We start from the raw sequence: 22,173 nt of genomic DNA, 5'->3' as shown, positions 1-22,173 counted from the left end.
TTGCCTCCGGTTTCTCTGTTTTGTCGTAAGATTTGCAAAGTTATCCTTGTTTATTATTTACTATTTGTTCTTCTATTTATAGACATGGCGGCACCGAGAGACAAATGTGCTTATTTCTCTTTTATTGTGAGTAATTCAATATCGTAGTGTTCCTGGAGTACAAATTGGAGTTAATAATGTTTTAGTTTGTGCTATTTGACACATCACCAGGTTAGCATCGAAGACCCTTTTCGTTGCAAAGGTTGGCTTTTAATGCGCAAGATAGAAACAAAGAGTGAAAACCAAGGCAAATATACAGTAAATGCACACGAAATAATCATTATATCCAACATAAATTGAAGCAGAACGATATATTTGCAATTAAAAAGTAAAATTTCCCGTTGAGTACGTATATATTTAAGTACATGCGAAATTTTTGCGATGTGTGGTCAAAGACAACAAAAGGAGTAATGGAAAATAAATCTCTTTGAGAAGCAGAAGAGATTTACATTAAAATAGCCCTCACACATTCTATAACAGCCTATTTCTGAAGGAATATGCAGTCTCCGTGCAGCGTCGCGGTGGCCTTCCCCGGTCTGGTTCGTTTGGCACCACAAAAAATACTTTTCTGGCGTTTAACGAGAGGTAAATTCACATCTCGGCACACAACAATGTACATAAGGTTTCCTCCCACTCATTTAAAATTCTCCGTTTTATCTAGTATTTACTTATACTCGAAATAACGTATACGACAATGCGTTCCTTATGCAAGCAATGCAGATATCATGAGGTTCCTACGTCATCAGCATGGCGTCGCCCGAGAAATACGTTTTTGGCGCGGAATTCAAGTTGAAACTTCAAACTGCTCTAGGGGCGAAATTATTCTGCGCTCAATGGTAAAATTTGGTGAGAGCCTTTCTTACACCCATAGCTTTATAAATCAGACAAAATATTTGGTAGTGTAATCCCTTCTATTCTCTGGAGGCAATCGGCGTAAATTTGATCACTTTTCGTAAAATTCTTATTTCTCATCGTAGAACCTCGATCAAAAGACGCATTTAATCGCTCGACCGCGAAGAATATTATTAGTGTATTTATTTACCTCTAAGTATTGGAATTAGCAATGTAAAAAATATACTACGACTAATAACAATAACAGTAGTATTGACATGGCAGACTTGCGTTATAAAGTGGCTGAAAATGAAGCTGCTTGGAATGCAACGAGTTCGTGAAAACATCAAACACAACATCAGCGAGCACGACACAATGAAATGAATCGATTAAGACGCACTGTTCCTGTGATCCTGGAACAAGTAGCATTCAACTACGATCGGGTGGTAGATTGCTGTGCCGATAAATTAGTCGCAGTTGGGAAAATTAAAATCACTTGCCAATATTGTAAGGCGTTAAGATACAGAGGTGAATCTACTGGATTATGTTGAGCTGGTAAAAAAAGTAAATTTACCGCAAGTGGTTCCACCACCAAATCCATTAAATTCATTATTTTTCTGGAATGGGAAATGATTCTAAACCCTTACTGGTAAAGATGAAAGCTGTCAGCAAATGACTTCGTCATCTTTGTATATTTAAACAAATAAAACAAATAAAAAAATATTTTTTCAGAAAGAAGTAAATTGATGAACTCTAATTCTGATTCATTTGAATTATTGGGAAATTTTATTTAATAACTGCATTTAATAGTGACAGGCCAGAAACGGTACTGATCGAAAAAAATTGTATGTAGGAACTTATTTTTTGACATAATTATCTGTAACACAATTATTAGATAAACGCGATTGAAAGATAGAACGAACATGAAATGTTTGGACTTCCACAGATATTTTAGAACCAAAATTAGCCAAATTGGTTTAGTCGTTTTCGAGTTTAATGAGAAGAACTATCAGCAATGGATTTGTGTATACCTATGTAGATAAATAGATACGTTGATACTTAGATACGAAGGTGATACGAAGTTCACCGGGTCATCTAATTATTTATATTTTTATTATAAAAAAATTCAATGCGGACATATAATTGCAACTAATGTTTAGACGTTTACTTTTTCATTTTCTTGACTGGTTTTTTGTATTCTATAAATTTGTAATTTGCACGTTTTATGACGAGTATTAATTGACTGTTTTCTCTAACAACTTCCGATATTTTATGAACCTCTGTGAAATAAGTCCGAATTTTTCTCACAATCATTCCTAATGTTCATGCGTAAATATATCATTTGTTTTTCTAAGAGCTATTTTCTCTTTTCAAGTTTTATAGTATTATTATGATGTTTGTAAATTAATGATTATGATTTTCATTTAATTGTCAGGTGAAGGAGGTCGCCTGAATCGCCACTCTTGACTGTTTCCCGCGGGACTTGTGCGAGAAGGGTCCCGCGAAGGGCGTCGCAGCGCCAGCGGTGGTGTGAGGAGTTAATCGCGGCGCGGGCGATGGCCTCAGTGGCTGGGGGTGGGGCCACGATGGCGCCCTCCCCTGAAGGACAGGGGTTCATGGCCGATGCGGATCCGATGGGAGGCCGCAAGAACGACAGCGAGATGGCGCCTGGCGCCCACACTTATGCACCATGGATATACGACCTGTCCTTAGACGACACCACCTTCCTCATGACATCATCCTTCATCATCTTCACTATGCAGACGGGTGGGTCCTCCGAAGGTGGAATTTCAATTCAATTATTTAGGGCTAAATCTACTTTATCCTGCCAATTTTAAAAATCAAAGCCTCTTGAGTTTGAAAGATTTGAAATCTCTGTAAGAGCATCAACGGAAGGAAGGAAGCAATTTTTTCCCACCGAATCAAGCTTTCTAGGGATTTCCACTGGATAACATCGTTGTTTATCTCCAACCTTTCAACGGATGACTCATCCATTGTCATTAGGGAGAAAAAATAATTTTGACTGAACAAAAAACGTTGAGATGTAACTATTAACAGTCAAAACAATCAGGTTAACTCCTGATCGGCCGGAATGATCAAGAAATTGAGATGAAAATGAAGAGTTCTATAATTTTTACATTTAAATTGGGATTCCCCATATTGCTAGGTTTACACCCCTTGTCTGGATTTAAAGTATTTTTTTATTTTAGCCTGATCTCAATGGCCTAACGAATTTAACCTGTAGAAATACCCAGAAGGCATTCACGCGCATCAACGGATAAGTAACTTTTATTTGCTTGAGATAGCTGAAATAGTAAAAAAAATTAGTTAAACTTTTTGAGTAATTAATCCCGTTTTTATTCATCAGATGCGGACGGTGTATTTTTGATGACACGGACCTTAATTCAAAAAATTAGATTTTTTCTATTTTTATAAAAATGACGGATTTTTCACAAAATGACATTAAGTGTCTAAACCACCGTCGCGACGGTAGTGGAGTTATATATTTAAGTGTGGAAATTACTATTTTTGTTGTTTATATTTCATCAGGGACAAATGTGCATTTCCTCCAAGTCGAGCCTGAACCGATTTCATATGTTCTTGGAACTCTTTCTCTCCAGGATTCGGTCTCCTTGAGTCTGGCTGCGTCTCACTGAAGAACGAGGTGAACATAATGGTGAAGAACGTGGCTGACGTGGTGCTGGGTGGCTTCACTTACTGGATCTTCGGCTTCGGCTTCAGCTTCGGCCACGGCGCATACAGCAACCCCTTCATTGCCTTCGGGGACTTCTTCCTGGACGCGCCCGTCACTTATAACAACCCCGAGGCTCGGGTCAACGGGACTTCGAGCGGACCGACGGCGGCCGGCGACGCGGCAGACCCGGCTTCGATGACGGCTTCGTCGGAGGGCATGATGGGCCCGGTGTTCGCCGCTTTCTTGTTCCAGCTGTCATTCGCGACCACGGCCACCACAATCGTCTCGGGCGCCATGGCGGAAAGGTCAGCCCATACTGCATCAAAATAAAATGCACTTCTCCACAATTATAATATAAATTACATAATGGTGGAAAAGTACAATCATATTATATTTTATTTTATTACGTCGAACTTCCACTATATCGCACCACAATCGGTTGAATTAATTTGGAATACAAGCATAGTATGCATTAGGCCAAACTCTATCTGAAATTTTCAGTGAAATTCCGTAAAGATTAATACTTGTTGAAATGTTCTTTTGCATATTATTGTAATGTGTCGAACTTACAATATATCACACCTTAATCGGTTAAATTTATTGATTGATCAACTATCTACTCTCCTGTGTCTTCATAGTTCCTACCCAGGCTCATTTCCTAACTTTTCTTTCCTCGTCACTCCGCAAATCGACAACAGCACCCTCATCTCCCTCGCTAGGTACCTTCTTCTTTCGCTCCTGCAGCCTTTCGATTGCCCTCGCCTCAGCCACGACCACCCACCTACGCTATCTTCTTTATGTCATCTTGCAACTGATTTTATAACCGAAAAATAGCGCGGTTACTAATTGAGATTCTACGGCAAAAGAAAGAAGGAAAGACGGTGAATTTTAAATAAGCGACTCCCTTATCACTTGCTGCTATAAAATTAGCTGTCAAAGAGTCGGAAGATAAGCTTCTTAATCGATTTTCAAGCATAAGCTCTAACACATGTAAACATATTGCATATCAGTGTTAACTACTGCTGAAAAGAGGAAAATTTAGTGATAGCAACCTTATAAATGCAATACTCATAAAGTTATAATAGTGGGAGGAAATTGAGTTAAAGTGAAGAAACTTCGCTTTTTCATTCAATTATTTGTGAAAAGTACAGCTATTGATCTCAATTTTAAGTAATTTAAAAAAGGAAATAAATATATCTAGTATTATAATTAATAGTCAATTAAAATGGCGATAGAGTTATCTGTATTTGCTGAAAAGTGTCGCTTTAAAAATTTTTTCATTAGTAAACCTGCATGCTATGTGGTGCCTTCAATTTGTTTTCAGCGTCGAAGGATGTCGTGTCTGAAAGTTTTAGCTTTTAACATCATGTATATTATTTTGGAATAAAATATTTCTCTTAACCGCTTATTCCATCTATGAAAGAACTCTGTTTTTTCTACCACTGTCATTGAAAAATAGGGGAGAAAATTTAATATGCATCGGTACCGTCTAAATGATGGCTTTCGTTTTAAAACCGATCGAAATGAAGAAGTGTTCCTTAGTTTTGTCACATGTGGCGATCATCCTCGCTTTTGGTCAGCTATAAAGGCCTAGTCCATTCGTTTCCATTTTCTCTTGTCTCGTAAAGCAAGCAAACCAACCCCTCACGACCGCAATTCGCCCCCCCCCCCCTCCGCGTCTTGGCGTCCGCTGAAATTTATTGCTTGGAGGTGTGATCAAATGCCTTTTCCCGTGTTATCTCAGGCCCACCAAGGTATTCGACCGCGGACTTTGCTCCGAGCAGTTTCGTAGAGATAAGAGAAGTGCATCTCTTGGCGCTTAATGCTTATCCATCTGGTGCATCACTGATCAAACATCCTTCAATCGTTTTTGTAGCTAGATTTTTCACGAATTTGGTTCAGATTTTGCGCGAATTTTTGCGCATCTTTGACGAATACAAATAATATTAATTTTCTGATGGATTCTCAGTTCTATACAAAAATAACTTTAGACAGCCGCTTTAAAAATATTGGCAAATACCACCAATATTGTAAATTTCTTTTTTTTTGTTTTTGGGCAAGTTAGGCGCTTGAAATTTCTTTGAGATCCATGAAAGTGTTTAAAAATGTTGATAAATTTTACACAGAAGCTTCATCAGTATGGAGAAAAATTTTACGCGATAAATTTTTGAGGAATGGGGATATTTCATTTGTTTAAGTCGTACACAAGAATGAAAATGCTTCTCCTGATATCTCACTATAAGTAAAGGGAAAGAGGTCGATTGAATCAATTTGTGCGCTCAACATTGAATCTCTAACATTGAAACAACTAAGTGCCTCAGATGATTAGGACTCGCAATAATTGCTTTTTTATCTTTATTCATATGATCATTTTTCACAGATTTTCTACAAGCATTTGAAATAAAATATTGTATCCCCATTTTTTAGATATTTATACCAGCTTAATTAAGCTTTTAACCATTTAAAAATACCCGCGTAAATTAGGCTTTGAGATTTGTGGCGGTGTAGTGTGCTATCATTTTGAACGTCTGCACTCACTGTAAATTTTCAATGCCTTAGTTCAATCAATTTGAACAATTTTAAGGAAGTTTTAAATAAATCGTATTCAACGTACATTTCTCAGAAATTCGTCCAGTTTGGTACATGAAATCATTCGCAACTACGCTAAATTTTTAGTCATGAGTAATGTTCACGCAACTATTTGAATCCAATTAATAAATTATTCTCTAAAGTAAGCTTTGAGTAACGTTAGACCCGTTCTTATGATTTCATATGTGTTCTAAGATATTGGTAACATATCAATGGCTAAGTTCTTAGGACACGTATCTCAAAAATGGCAACTTTTCTGGAGATAAAAAAAACTATTAATTTGCTTTACTTGTACGCTGGAATTACAAACCAAAAGTTCATAAAACTGAAAAAAGAAGCATTCATTTGCAAACAAAGAGTTGATTTTTGCTTTTATTGTATTGTTTTAATGTTATCACACTTTGTTTAAGATAAACGTCCCAAACCGGTGGAATTTGAGGTACGTGTTGTTAGAACTTAGCCATCAATATGTAATAAATGCATATTTTTTCATTGCGAATTTGGTGTAAAAAACTTTGCATCGCGTCTGCGTACAAATTTACTTGTTTGATGTAGTACTTCGACCGTTGTCCCCTCGGGTGTGACGTGTCGTGTTGGCAGTCGTCTTTCTTTCCTGATGGAAGTCTTTTGTCTATCTCCTTGGCAACAAACAGGTGCAGCTTCCGCGCCTACTGCCTCTTCTCGCTGCTCAACACTATAGTGTACTGCGTGCCTGCGGGGTGGGCCTGGGGAGAGCACGGCTTCCTGCGTGCCATGGGAGTCGTCGACATCGCCGGATCCGGACCTGTGCACTTGGTCGGAGGGACCTCTGGTGAGCGCGATTATATCGCATTCTCATTCTAAAGGGGTCTAATTGCATGGAGGAGGTGGGTAAGTACGTCACACTGAAGGCTTATCTCTATTGAAGCCACTTTGATCGCATTTTTAATCGGTAAATACCCGCAGCACGGCAATGAATTCAGAGAGATCCAATTTTTTCCAATATATTGCAGAGTACTGCTTGGAATCGCATTGAAAATTCAACAAATAATATTCATTACAAAAACCCCTGATGAAGGTATAAAAATATAACGAAATTTTTGCCAAAAATTTTGCATTTAATTCTTAAATACCTGCACTCCAAGATACTAATCAACTTTTTTGAATAAATAAAATATCGTCGCACTTTTCCACAAAGTTTTTCACTGCGTACAACGCGTTTCGGCTCACTGAGCCATCATCTGGTACAAGACCATATGGCTCAGTGAGCCGAAACGCGTTGTACGCAGTGAAAAAATCTTGTGGAAAAGTGCTACCTACGATCTTTTATTTATTTAAATGTGTCTAACTTCCACCAATTGAAGCCTGAATCTGTTGAACACTAATCAACGTTTAAAATTGAGATCAAGCGAAAGAAAAAAATCAATTGAAAAGTTATTAAGTTGATAGATCACATTTTAATTTTGTTTTACTGCCCTGATTGCAAATAATTTCTCTTTGAAATCCGAATCCTTAATGCTCATAAGCGACGCGAGCAGCGACTTTCGTAACCTACTTAACTGCGCGGTGAGCGACAGCACTTCTATCGACTTAGGTATTTTATAATACTCGTGTTCATGATCGTCGGAATACCAATCGATGCTCCCTACAATATTCCCTCTAAATTTGCGGATTTTCCACTGGTGATAGTTGGAATGGATTCCACTGATAGATGAATGGGCAATTTATAGATGAAACTCACACAGGGTTCGATGTTTTCAATAGTATTAAAATGTTCTTCTAACACTTATAAAACTTTACACAACATAAAATGGGAATTGAAGGACGGCCCCCTGGCCACGCACTCGGTGTATTTATATGAAGATAGGTGGGGGTAGAGGTCACCCCGGACTAAAAAGTATGCGCGTTCACATATTCAGTTTAAGAGGGGGGCGTTTCGTGGTCCTGAGCCACCGCAAGGATTTTTACTGCTAGCGTCCGAAGGCTTTGAATCCGGAACCCCAACGTCAGCAGCCAAACGCGTCATGCAATAGGCCATGACGCGTTGCAACACAGAAACAGGAAAAAATATAAAAAATCCCGATTATATTAATAGGATTACCTGAAATTGGTCTTGATATATCTTCATTGTTTTCCTCTCTTTCTGATTCCTCCTCACTCATTCTTTTCTGGATCACTCGAAAGGACTCTTCATTTGTATCCCTGGGGCTGTTTGTTTGGTCTTTACCACATATGTAACGCTGCAATCATGCTCTTGATAAGTGTATAATATGTACAAATGTGCCTGTCATCTTATTGGCTCTCTTCTGTTCCACTGAGTAGTATAACGAGCAACTCTTCTCTTTCGGATGCTTACGCGCTTTTCCATTTAAAATTGTTTCGGAGAAAATTATCACTTTTATTTGTTCACGGTGCCAGGTTTTCATGGCGTTTATTTCTCTCTGGCAGGTCGGCGAAAATGTGAGAAGAAATTCAGAGCGGAACAGAAGTTGTGTTTGAATTGATTTTGATAAGTCCAGCCAATAAAAAAGATAAGAGGAAATGCAGGCGATTTATTTCAACGCTCAGTGAAAAAAACGCGTGATATTCCGATCGCGGTTTTCTTTTTATTGAAGTACAAATAGATTCGTGTTACTTTCCAGAACATTGCGCGATCGATGGGTAGGACTAACACGAACTGACGTGTGGTGAAACAAAGAATTAGTACTTAATATCTGCATCGATAATTTTATCTATTCCACACAGCGTCTTCAAAATACTTCAAATAATTCCTCATGATGACTGCACGGTGAGTCGAGAATTCGGTCGAGATTGCACCAAGTAAATATGTACGGAACAGATATAGTTATCAAAATATTTATTAAACCACGCAAATTTTCCACGAATTCACATCTACATAGTATCTCGCAAACCGCATCAATAGGATTGTGACGGGGGGTTTTATAACCAGCTTTTTACAAATTATATGGAAATTCTCCAAGGAAGTTCAGTCTAGCATTTATTAAAATCCTATATTGCTCGGGAAAAACGAATTCCCGCATCTATCCGTTCAGCAAAATTTATCAATTCTGTCGAATCTGGAAATGTAGTGGGGTTCTAATATGATATTCATCGTGTCGCTCCGAAAGATGTCCGATGAATAATGAATTTTTTCTCTTGAGGATGCAGGAGCTCACATAATACTGGTTCATTTGAGTGCGTTTGGTGCCCTCTTTGGTGCTCTCTATAGTTGCATTTAATATAGACAGATTTAAATTATGTTCCATTTCATCATCCATTGCTTTTATCTTATATATGTTACATTCTTATTGCCTAGCGCGCAGCCTCTGAGTTTTTAGCGGCTCCCAGCCATATTCGTTTAACATCTGTGTGACGTTTTCTTTACGCCAGCTCGAAATCAATTGAAGAGACGCTTCAGCACATCAAATTAAAAAAAAAACAACTGGCGTCATTGATACTACGGTAGTGCACTTTGAAGCTTCTGTGAACGATATTTAGGGACGAATCATCGATAAGATAAGAGAGTAAAGAAAACAGGCGAGAAGATGATGGCTAATGAGACTATTACTGAAAACCACGGAACAGCCTTTGTGAATAATCATTCTTGGACTTAACGTGAACTCTGAATTTGAATGCATGGAGAGTCTTTGAAACGTTGGCAATATCCGATGCGCCGACCCGGGTGCCCCTGCGAAAGATTTTGAGTCGCGCGGTTGAATATTTTGAGCACGACTATTACAATGGACGATCCTCAAGTCTGCCTCATTATGTGCTGTCAGCCACCGCGCATTTGTATGGGCTTGTAGGAGTCGCCACTCGCGTCGGTGACGGACAAATTGATCCGAGTTACACGGAGGAATAAGGTATAATGAAGGGTAAAAACCAAAATTAATACATATGATGATGTGATTTATCAAATTCATAACTTTTCAATGCTATTCCTCGCAATCACAAACATTATAATGCAACATTTTAGATAAAAGTGGATCGCATTGCACTCATCATTGCGCCGCGGACATTTTTAAAAGCCTATTAAAATGCGACAGAAGTGGCGAGAACAGAAATCAGCCTTCTGACATTGACTTCGACACTAGAGGAGTCTGCTATCTGTAAGCCGTTGGTCTTAGGTGGATGTGTACCGCGCGCTGGGGGGATATTGTTTACGACGACAACTATGAAATGTGTGTTCCGCCTCGCATGGTTTTTGAATGTCCCCAGATATTGTCTGCATTGCCTTCTAATTGTCCATATCTTGACGGAGCTGGCGGGGGACAGCGAGAAAGGTTCAACGAGGTATCTGCTCCGCCATCCACGACATTCTAAACTTCTAGTTAAGTCAGTTACACTAGTATGTTTGCCTTATCAATTTTTAACAAATCTTGCTGCTCGCCTCTGCATTCTATCTTTATCCGAAACTATTCCTTATTCCCATATGTTTCAAACATTAGCGGTGCACTCCAAATCAGGTCTCTCGAGAGAACAATAATTAATAAATATTTTGCGCGTTCAAAGAATTTGATCTTAGTTGAAGGATATAATTAAAGGATAATCATAAATATCACATTGTGCGCTTACGTATTGTGTATAATATAGGCAGAAAATTTCTATTCTATTATTCTATCTACAAAAGGTCTATTTTTCCAAAGAATCATTATCGAAAATAGAAGGTAACTGCCCTGTCATCTTGTTATCGTGGTACGGAGATGAATTATGAATGATAACTCAGAGAAAGTGACGACGATTAAATCTGACTCACCCGAACGTTACTCCCGTCCCTTAGAGAGAGTGAGTGATAGATCTAGGGATAGCTTTTCAGGGACCCAAAAGAGTGATCGTTGAAGCCATCATTCTCTGAATCATATTGGTCGTTCCGCAGTCCCTTTTTCCATCGCGTCTTCCATTGCTTTCCATTTATATGTACGACTGTCATTCAATTAAAAGCCAAATGTGGCGTTATAATCGCTGTTAGCGGCAGTGCTTGTGATTGACAAGAAAGGCGGTGCCAACGAAGGTTTCAGCTATTTCGGAAAAATAGACGTGCCTAGTGATGAGAAAAAGGAAGGGATTCCCACCCCTGGATGCACCGCGGAAAACGATCGCTGGAGCCATCGTTCAAAAGGGTCGGAAAAAATGACTGTGTTATTCAGACTAAGGGGTATAAATAAGCATCGCGAGGTTAAGAACAGGGTCATGATAACAGAAGACATTCGCCGTAATTCTCGCTCCTTCCACCGGTGGTGCTGCTGCTGCTGCCGGTCGTCGTCGTAAAAGCGAAAGAAGAAGGCGGGTGGATGAGCGCGAAGTGCATAAATTCACGCCACTCTCCCCATAAAAGTCATCCGCACCGCGCTGTTTCGGGACCGACAAGGAGATTAAATAAAGGAACGCGAAGATTCGATAATTTTCGGGACGGTTGGAAACTTTGTCGGGGAGAGAAACATCGATCCGAACTGGGACACACTAAAGTGTTAGTACTTTGAATTCCTCTTGTACACCGCGTTCATTATCAATTATGAAGTGGTTGGTCAGAGTGAAAAAAAGTTCTCAAAAATATCCAATAGCGATAAAGGATTTAAAAACTCATCGTGGAAAAGAGAATATTGAAAATTTACCCGTTTTATTCACGTAAACGTTGAAGTTTTTGTCATGGGACAAAAGTTCGCCCAAAGTATTCGTGGACAAATCTCTTCAGGCACGAAGGGATTTGGTCACGATTTGGGAAATTGGCTATTTGAAAATCTATGACTGGCATATTGTTTCTTCATAAAATAATGCAGGAATAATGTAGACCATTCCTATCAATTGGAACAGTTTAGTTTTCAAATATCTTAACTCAGGTAAATACCTCCTGTGAAATCCAGACAGAGGCTATATCCACACACCGTACATATGTCCAAATCACATGTATATTTTTCTCTCATTAATGAGAAAATGAGGTATTACAATGACTTTTAATCTAAAATGGTCATCCTCAAATAGATTTCCGTGCTCTAAAACGTAAAATGTCTACGAAAATGTCATTTATTTTAAGAATTAATCAGTCTTTTGCTTAGATTTTCTCACAAATTATTCCTTATGTTTATGCGTAAGTATGTCGACTATATTGCTAAGGGCTACTATTCTCTATTTATGTTTTATATTTTTATTAAAAAATACAATGCGGAAATAATACTGCGATTAATATTTTTATGTTTACTTTTCATTTTCTTGGATGTTTTATTTTATAATTTTTAAATGTGTAATATCCATATTTTATGGCAAAATAATGTTTTAATGGACTGTTTGCTCCAAAAACTTCCGATGCATGATTAATCTCTGAGTAATGTGCCCAAATGGACATCTTCACTTACCAGTTTCATCGGTCACTTATCTCTCGGGCCTTACCTAGGAGAATACCTATCACACAGATGCAAAATACACCCCTTTTTTTGTGTACACCTCATTCATCGACCAGCTGCCATGTTGTTCTACACCAACAACTATCCTTTAGCGACAAATCTTCACTTCCACAGTGTAATTTGAAATGTTGTTCAGGAATTTCTCTCTCCTGGTAAAGAAAATATACGTTCTAAAGAGCGTTCTGAAGTAGGTAGCTGGAGTTTAAAAAAGAAATCGCAGTCGCCAATCTGTGGCCTGCATATATATCCTGGAAATGGTATTAATGCATGAAATTAAAATTTTAAATTTCTAGCCTGATGATCATGTCACTTCTTAGTAGAAAATTAATTTATGCCTCTTTAAATGCGATTATAACAATCCTAATATTGATATACTTCAGCCTTCCTTGTTTAACTTTCCCCTGACTACTTACTCAAGTTCTCTGATTTTCTTCTCCTTTCTCTATCCGTCTCTTCTCTCTGGGTCTTCCACGGTGGAATCTTTTTTTTTCAATTTTTTCCTCCAATATATATCGCCACGTAATGGCTGTTTCTGTGTGTCTTGATTCACCTGTTTAGTACCAATGAGCCAAAACCTTTTCTCTCTCACCTCTATCCCACCGTCGCGTCATTTCCTTTAGTTTCTCTTCGGTTAATTTCAATGACTTTCGGTGACTTCAATGATTTACATTCTCTCCCAAGTTCGGTGGCAGCTTATACATTTCACTGAACGTCACTTATCATCAATTCTCGTGTTCCTCTATCTGTCTCTGGTCTATAAATATCTATTGCTCTTGATCTCTTGTTTCTATTTAAACGTGAACTATCGAGGCTTTGGCCATTTATAATTAAAAAAAAATACTTGCCCACGTTTCGGAAATATATTGTCCATTTTTTAGGTTTTCATTATGTGGGAAGAAGAGAGATATTTTAGATGTACACGAGGTAAAAAATGTATGGTTTACTGCCGGCCTCGGTGGCGGCGGGGTAACGTTCTCGCCTTCCAAACAAGAGGTCGCAGGTTTGAGTCCCGCCTGGGTATGTTTCCCCGGTCCAGGGCATGGCCGTTCGTGTACGTTTACTTGTTACATTTGTTGAATACCCCAAAGTAGAATGGCCAATAAGAGCTGTATCCGATGGTTTGAGAATAAAATAAAAATATCTAATGCAAGATGTTTATATATAGATTTAAAATTTAAAGAACAAATTAAGAAAATAAAATGAAAATACACAACCCTGGAAATTTTCCAGTAAAAATGATTTTCCAGCTTTAAAGCACTGGAGAATGACGCCTCAGCGTCGAAACGCATCGCACCAATAAATAATTTTCCAGTGAAAAGTTGCCAGGGTTGTGCAATTTCATTCCAACATGGATTTTCACAAAGTAAAAGCCGAACCGATCGAATTCATAAGAAAATAAATGTGACAAACCTTTCACGAGTAGTATATTTTATGCAGTGTATTTTTATTGCAAAGAGATAATCGTATCGTTGAATTAATATGTTCTTTTTTACCATCTCTTATTTTTATTGCTGAAAATATGATGCAAATGTGATTTTGGTTAATGCATTGCATTAAAATGAGTAGTTTTTTTTGCTGTTGAGTGCATGCTTATTTTGTTCATTCATTTCGTCTCCCTTTTTGTCTTTTCTTTCTCCGCAGCTGCCGTTGCGGCGGCGATGCTTGGCCCGAGACTCGGTCGCTACGATCTCCCAAGGAGCCTCGAACCCCTGTCTCCAGGGAGTCCAACCAATGCCCTCATGGGTCTCTTCATGCTGTGGTGGGGGTGGCTGGCATTCAACTCTGGAAGGTACGCATGCGCACTTTGAAAGACATGACGGATGCCCTGTTCCCAGCACTATCATGAAGCCTTACTGCTAATCTCTGTTATCTACCGATTCGATCGATAGATTTTTCTTCCTCATAGGAAAATCTACTAGAATTGGTAGAAGAATAATTGCGTATGCTTGGTTTCGCTAGGTAGGGCCCCCTTCGCTTCTATAGCGCTGGGGTGTTTTTCCCTCGTCCTCTCCCTTCCATTCCTATCCTTTTCCCGGAGGCGTCGGCGGGCTCCGATCGCGACGGCGCCTCTATCCTTTTTCCTTCCTCTCCGCCCCCTCCCCGGGTGTCCGGGCGTATAAGCCTCGGGCTTGGTTCCTGGCCCCGGTGCGTTGTACCCTTAAGAGGGTTCCCCTAGAACCCTAAGGATTCTGGCTAATCTCTGTCAAGTTAACCGAACTTCGTAACACACAATAAAAAGTTATGGTACTTTTTCACAGAATTTATTTTAAGACGACCGGTTTCGTCGCAGAGGCGACATCTTCAGGTACAGAAATCGTTATTTTTATAGTTATTTCGTTGTTTATTTATTTATTTATTTAAATAACTATAAAAATAACGATTTCTGTACCTGAAGATGCGACGAAACCTCTCGTCGAAGGCCTCAGCTACGAAACCGGTCGTCTTAAATAAATTGCGTGAAAAAGAACCACACCTTTTTATTATTTACAATGGGTCTTCACAAAGTTAATCCTGAAACAATCGAGTTTTTCGTAACACGCATCCGAAATCGGATCGTGATACATGTATTTCAATCTTGCCAATAGAATATGTCAGAAATGAAAATTTTTCTGTGAAGCGAAAACGCAAGTTCAACGATTACTTTCACAAAGGTATCATCTTCAGTGTTGCCTGGAGTCACTAACCTTCTGTGTTAATTTACGATTCGACGTTCTTCACGAGGCGTTTGCCAAGCGATCGCTAAGATCTCGTGCAATGCTTGCGAACCAAATGTGACCCACGAATCTATTTACACCAAACAAACACTTCATGAATCTGTAAGCGGTCACACGCGTCTATTTCTGGAACTTGAAATGGAATTACCGATGGCGGGATAAACTCATCTGCACAGAATAGTGCGACATGTATTTCTTATCTTATTGAAACTCTGAAGATGTATAAACATTTTTTTCTGTTTTTTTGGTAGCTTCGCATATCTTCGTTCCGTTGTATCTTCACTTCACTACGAAATTCGCCGCCAGTGCATAAATCTGCGTGTTTCTTTGCCTCACTATACCACTCGAGAGGCATGCAATTTTGATACTTATTATTCTTCGGCTATCTTCTTCAGAAGTAGGTACATTAATTTTCATTGAACTTGTTCGTCACGAAGCAAGAAGGTTGCGTTGACTGAAGATTCAGCAGACTGGTTTTCGGGGTTACTACCGCGTTTCCTACAGTTTCGCCAGAATCGCAGCAGGCTTCTTCAGGTCAATGAAGTGGAGATCCGTCCCGTCTCCTATACACCCCGTCAGAGGCCGGTGTCTTCTCATTGGCTGGTTCAGGAGGCCCGGGTGGCTTCTCATTGGTCCGCACCTCCCGGCTCTGTCCTGTCTCTCCGGGTTTACTCTTGAGGACTCTTCTCCATGTGTTAGGGATGTGCTGGTATCCGTCCTACCTATTGAGGTTTTTCGGTGTCTTCATAATCTCCATAGCTTCCCTAATGATCTCAGGGAAGTATCTCTTTTCATTGGCAATGACTTTTGCATTGTCATAGTCGGGATTGTGATTCTCTCGGAGCAAACCTATTTGCTGGGTTATGCATTCACACGACGTTTTTACAAGTGCGTTTTTACACGACGTCTATTCAAGTGCGAATACACATAACGATCAATTTTGTGAAGCTGGGCATAACCTGATCCCGTGCGTGGTGTACAGAAATCGTTTCTTCCATTGGTTGCTTTACATATATATACCATCATCATACTTATCTGCTTTGTCCATTTGCTTAAAAATCCTGAAATGTGACCATGTATTCCAAGTTCCCCACTTTTCTGGGTATCACCTCCCCGAGCAACGCCGGATGGCCTGCTAGTACGTATACTACGTTACCAATTTTAATTAACTGCGATATGTGGTCTGATGTCTATTGTAGTCCACTAAGGTGGGGAGAGTTGGGACGGAAAATGAAGTGTGGGAATACAGTGAGAAATTTTAAATTTTATCCAACCTGTGTTCATTTTTCAAACCGTCGCTTTTTTATACATTCTATTGTTTGCAGCACCTTCGGGACGAGCGGCCACAAGTGGAAGTTTTCGGCGCGGGCCGCTGTAGTCACGATGCTCGCCTCGTTCGGTGGTGGCGTGGTGGGTCTGGCGTACTCATTCCTGCGCAGGAACCGACGCTTCCACGTCATCGACCTCATCAACGCCGTCCTCGGATCACTCGTCTCCGTCACAGGTGCGTCAAATTCCCCTCTCCTCCCGTCAAATGCCACTGCAAGTGCTCCCCTCACGAAGAAGAATAAGCACAATCTAGCGATGGAAAAATCGATTTCGATTAAAAACGGAAATCGAGTTTTTAATGCCAAAGATGGAAGAAATCGAGATCGAACCTGGATCTTCGGATTTCGATCAATACTCGATTTTTCAACTTCGATCTTGACATTTTCGTTTGATTTCAGCAGCGTCTCTACCGGCCTATGATAGCGTCATCCGTCCCGAGTGAAATACTGTTCTCTGAGGTCGGTGAAATTGGTTAAGGCACGCCCTCGAGCACCATGAAAGCATTCCAATCAGTTGATCTTCCTTAAAAATTAAGTGAAGCCGAATGATTCCGGGCTGTGATCCCAAAATTTTAATGTGGGTGTATTTTTAAATGTTTTCTGCCAATAATTCACGCATGTACCCTGAGTAGATTTTCTTCTGCATCTCAAATGTATATTTTGAGTGCTCTTCGAATTTATAATAAACATGCTTTGGTACGAACTGTTTTAAAAAAAAACACCTATTTTATCGATCGATCTTTTGTTTCAAATTTAGATTTTAGTATGAAAGTCGATCTTTTAATTTCGATTGATTATTGATCGTTCGAAAAATGTCTGTCTGCCACCCCTTCCACAATAAACCTCCCTCCCTATTCAATTCATTCGAAGGCCCTCTCCATTTCATACTATCCATTAATCCTTCTCTCTTCCTACCCCTCCAAAGCTTGCCTGTATAACCCTTCCCTCCAGAGAGAGTTTTCAGAATTGTTTGCAGAGAATTATCAGAATAATTAATCCCTCCATTAAGGTATTTGCATTCCCTTCTAGTGATTTTATTCTTTAGTTCAACATTTTAATCTCGACACCAGAGACTATGAACGGAAGCTGATTTTTAGAATTCAGGTAACTATTTTTTCCAGTTTCCGAAATAGTATCGGCATCATCTTCATCATCATAAGTTTGCAATACTAAGATTGGTTTGACGCAAATATTCCCTCTCCTATTTGTTAGCATTTTCGTAGTCACGTATTTCTTCTCTTTCACCTCCTTTAATATAACCCTATGTCCTGTGTAACTTATTCATGGACTTCCCTTGCCCTTCTTCCCTTCCGCCAGTCCTCCATTGATTGCTTCCTTCGACACCAGGCTATGCGCTGCCAAATCTATCGCCATTGCTCACATATTATTCGAGTGATTGATATTTTGATGACCGTGCTCTTCCGAACCTCTTCTGAATCCACTCCTCGAACATTCCCTCTTTTCTCGATGAGACTTGTTGTGCAAAGCGCCGACGGAGAAATTTGAATATTCATGCCGTCGCTCCTCTTTCGCGGGCCCCTCCTTTTGTGCCATAGAGGGTGGGGGAAGTGGCACTTAAAATCGAGGATCCTTAACTTCTCCCTCGTTTCCATGACGTTTTATATGCCTTGAGTGATGAACGCGCTCGTGTGTGCTGATGATCGCTCGCGTTCCCCGCTACTCCCTGCCACTTGTTGAGCGGTGTCTGCGACAGAAAGGTCCGTGAACTCTCTCGCCACCGAAAAAATTCTGGTCATGGAAGTGAATGCGTGAAGACGGCCGGGGACGTTTGTTTACATCTACATACTACACCGAAAGGCGCCTGAATACGCGTGTGGCAGGGAGTGTTAGTACATAAGCCGCTAACAAATAAAAAAAGAAATGCTTTAACGAAATGACGCCTGACATTTAGTAAAGTGTTGTTGTTGCTCGGGAAAAAACGAATTCCCAAACATATCCATTTCGGCAAAATATCTCTATTGATTTAAAGTGTCTGTGAGACCTGAAAATATAGAGGGGTCCTTATATGACTTTCGGGGATCGGGTAGGTGTGGTGGTTAGAGTGTTGTCTTCCCACCCCGTGGACTCGGGTTCAAATCCCGGCGTTGGCAGAGAATTTTCAGAGACTGCCTGATTTCTGCTTGAATGATGTGTGGAGGACATCTTAAGTGCAACAATCCGTCCGTCGGATGGGACGTTAAGCCGTCGTCCCCATGGCGTCTTTCGTTTAGAGCAGGCTGATGCCGACGCCGGGTTTCTCTCCACCCTTCCTTCCATCATCCTTCCCTCATGGCGCAAATGACCTCAGCTGTCGGTCGCCTCCTCAAAATACTATATCATACCTTAGACTTTCTCCGTGTCGCTTAGAAAGATATACATTTTCACATATTTCATACAGAGTGGTCGACATTCATCAAAATTCACTTCACTCAGTGATTCAATCCGTAAGGTTGGTTTAGTTAGGTGTGGGTAGAGCTCACACGGCCGTAAGTCACTGGCGTGTGAATTTATTACATTCCTTGAAATGCCTTTCTTTGGGCTACCTCGCACTTAGAGGGTTTTGAGTTGCTTTGTTCGATGCTTTTCACCCGGGATTTGAAGCCGGGATCCTATCTCTATCTCCAGCCAAGCGCTCCACTCACTAGGCTACCCACATAGCTGAGTACACAGGAAAAATAGCGATAATTAAGTGAAAAGGGATCAAGTGGGTATAGAGTGTTGTCTTTCCTGTCCGTGGACCTGTATTCAATCCCCAGCGGTGGTGGAGATTTTTCACGTCACACGATCCGTGCTTGACTCATCGGTGGAAGGCTCAAAAAATTAGAAGTTTCCAATGGGGTAAAACATTTTGGAGTAGTTTCATAGTTAGTGAACCAACCGCAGTTATCATCAGCTCGATGTCACAAACATCGCCCAATCACGTTTGGTAATCTCTCGTGTATTTCATCGAAATGAGTCTGATCAAGGGATGATTCTATCATGGATGCGCATTAATTAAAACGGGTGTTAATGAATAATACCCACGAGCATACTTAAAATGCACGTTAATATAAATTTTCAGGTATTTTACCTCACTGGCGATAAGAAGTGCTATCGTGATGATTCAAACGATCAAGGGACTCGATTGCTGCATGATTATTGCGGGAAACTATAAAATAATCGCTTCCTTTTGAAAAGTATTGCTATGATTCCCGCATCTCTAAGTGATGGAATCTTTTATCAGTCGTATGTTCATTGAACCTGTCATTCCAGTCGGATGCCTTTTGTATGATTCCTATTTGGCATGCCCTTCTCCGAAATGATGTGGACATAATAAGTAGTACTTGGCGGCGTGGGTGGAGGAATAGTTCCCGCCTTTTCAATTTCGCTGTCTGTCAGTCGCAGAAACCAGTGAGGCTACTGTAATCATGGCAGCGCAAATATCACGTCGGAATGTTGGAAATATCGTTTATCTTTTTTTATTCGTGGGCGCTTTTTTTTTCTCTTTAGGAAAGGAGGTTTCTGCACTTTAGAAGGAGGCAGTTTTTTCAACAGCTGCGTGCAGTCACCCCTTGCTCTCTCTTTTATTGAACGTCACCGATTCGAATGATTTCATCTGCGTTGGCAATCCGCAAATATACCTTCTAAGTTTTTAAACATGGATGCTTCCTTGGGTCCGAGATCAACAGACTTGGGGACCGTTTCACTCCTCAATCACCATGAAGGAGGTCAATATATATACGTACTAGCTGATTCGGCAAACGTTTTTTTTTTGCCGTATAAATTATTTCTAGTGAATATTTTGGTAGTCAAATAAAAAATAACTGACTTATTGTAAGTCTGTGTGGGGATGTGTTGCATGACTCAAAGAGGAATTGAGCGCTGTGATGGAAGATGGCCTGTAAAAATAACTAAGCACCAAACATTCACTTTTTTAATGCATTGCACTTTTATTATATTAATCAATAAATTTCAAATTACGACTCTTAAACAGATTACAAAAAGAAGCTTTCTTAGTGCTTTGGATTGTACGATATTTTTAATGAGTTCTTCTTTAGCCAACACAAAAAAACTAGATAGTTTACCCACGCGTGAACATGCCACGTATAATTGTCCGTGTGAAAAACACGGTGTACCCAAATCGAAGCCACGGACATCGTTTGTCCTTGAGACTTATTGACTGTCATTGCGAATGCCAATCTAATTGAAAAATGAACCTGTTTGAATTCAAGTGGCACATCTATCGGAATAATAGGAATTCGTGGTAGTAATATATTTTCTCCTCAGAACTTTCCATTCACTATGTTCGACAACATTTTTCATCAATTTTTTGAAATGACTAATCGCGTGCCATTGAACAGCCGTGGTGGGCTCAAATTACGAAGCACATTTGGAAACTGGAGATCCAATCTTCATTTTTAAAAGGTGCGATGGAATGCCTGACAAATCAAATAAATTCAACGACTCTGGTGGATTATTTAAAGATTCGCTGATATCGCAAGCTGTATCGATAGAAGAGATGTCAAACTACATAAACAATACTGACGGTCTTCAAGGGGACAATAAGCCGAAAACTATCGCCGGATATTCTGGACACTTCGAATGCTCTGCCTGCCGGAGAATGCGTTGTATCCAAAGTATGATATTGGAAAGGCAAGGAAAATAAAAAGATCTAATATGGTTATGATTCCCTAATTTAGTAAAAATTTTCAATCGTGTTTTTAATTAATTTATAACTCAATATTTGTTTAATTCGTAAATAAAATTAATCCCCGGCGCATAGTAAACTAGAAGATTAATACATAATAGCTGAAGGAATCTGGTTATTGGTTGCTGGATCGTTATCCAGTTTGGATATAAATTTCAAATGATGAAGGAAGTGCAACTCCGATGAGCATAATTGGAAATAGGAGCCAAAGTAACGGGTTGTATGGAGGCATACGTATATACGTGGCACAAATTGTTAGCACGTGACTTCGCCCTTTAGACGGGATTGAATCGCGTGGCACAATTTCGACGTTTTTTCAAGGAGAACCGATGTTTGTACTCTTTCCATGAATCAACTTGACCCAGTTTCCCTCATATTTTCCCATCCGATTTGTATCCGCGATTAGCTTGGATTAGACTCGAATTGGACGAAGAGAACCGCCAAATCGTAAACGTAAATAGAAATGCATGCCTTCTGACGAGAATGAAAAACGCTTTAACTGCCCTCTCACTTTAACGACCCTCAAAACTTAACGGCCTGAATGGCAGCAGCACCCTTTGCAAATGTAATGGCGCTCTCTATACGAAGCCTTCGCAAATTCAGCGATCCTAATCGAGTCGAGGGAATCCAGCATAGTGGGCGAGATGACATTCATGGGACTTTTTAGGAAACCGTGGCGAAAGCGTGAAAATCCAGGTTTAAAGTTTTAGCAGGAAGTCACTAAATTTTTATTCATCTTTGACTGTAGGCATGTTATTCTGCATATCATTATGGCTGCCGGTCTATTTTGTATTTTTCAGCATTTTGTACATAAAATAAAACTTATACACATACCGGATTCGTCCCTCTAACCACTGTCATGACATTAGGGCAAAACATTCCCTGAATATCAATTGCTGTAGGCTTTTAAAGG

At 39.8% G+C, this 22,173-nt stretch overlaps 1 protein-coding gene across 1 annotated transcript in view; it reads left to right on the top strand.

Annotated features, from left to right (window-relative positions):
• Positions 1-2,312: 2,312 nt before the first annotated feature.
• Positions 2,313-22,173, top strand: part of LOC124165786 (putative ammonium transporter 2) — a 70,128-nt gene continuing 50,267 nt past the window's right edge. Inside the window, exons 1-5 of the mRNA XM_046543290.1 lie at positions 2,313-2,637; positions 3,492-3,870; positions 6,808-6,965; positions 14,173-14,320; positions 16,571-16,749. Coding sequence (XP_046399246.1) covers positions 2,427-2,637; positions 3,492-3,870; positions 6,808-6,965; positions 14,173-14,320; positions 16,571-16,749 — 1,075 coding nt within the window. The 5' untranslated portion in view covers positions 2,313-2,426. The remainder of the gene's footprint in view (positions 2,638-3,491; positions 3,871-6,807; positions 6,966-14,172; positions 14,321-16,570; positions 16,750-22,173) is intronic.

The sequence above is a fragment of the Ischnura elegans genome, chromosome 9 (assembly GCF_921293095.1).
Source record: "Ischnura elegans chromosome 9, ioIscEleg1.1, whole genome shotgun sequence".
Lineage (NCBI taxonomy): Eukaryota > Metazoa > Arthropoda > Insecta > Odonata > Coenagrionidae > Ischnura > Ischnura elegans.
The sequence above is the reverse complement of the archived record's forward strand: the minus strand, read 5'-3'. Positions and strand labels throughout refer to the sequence as shown.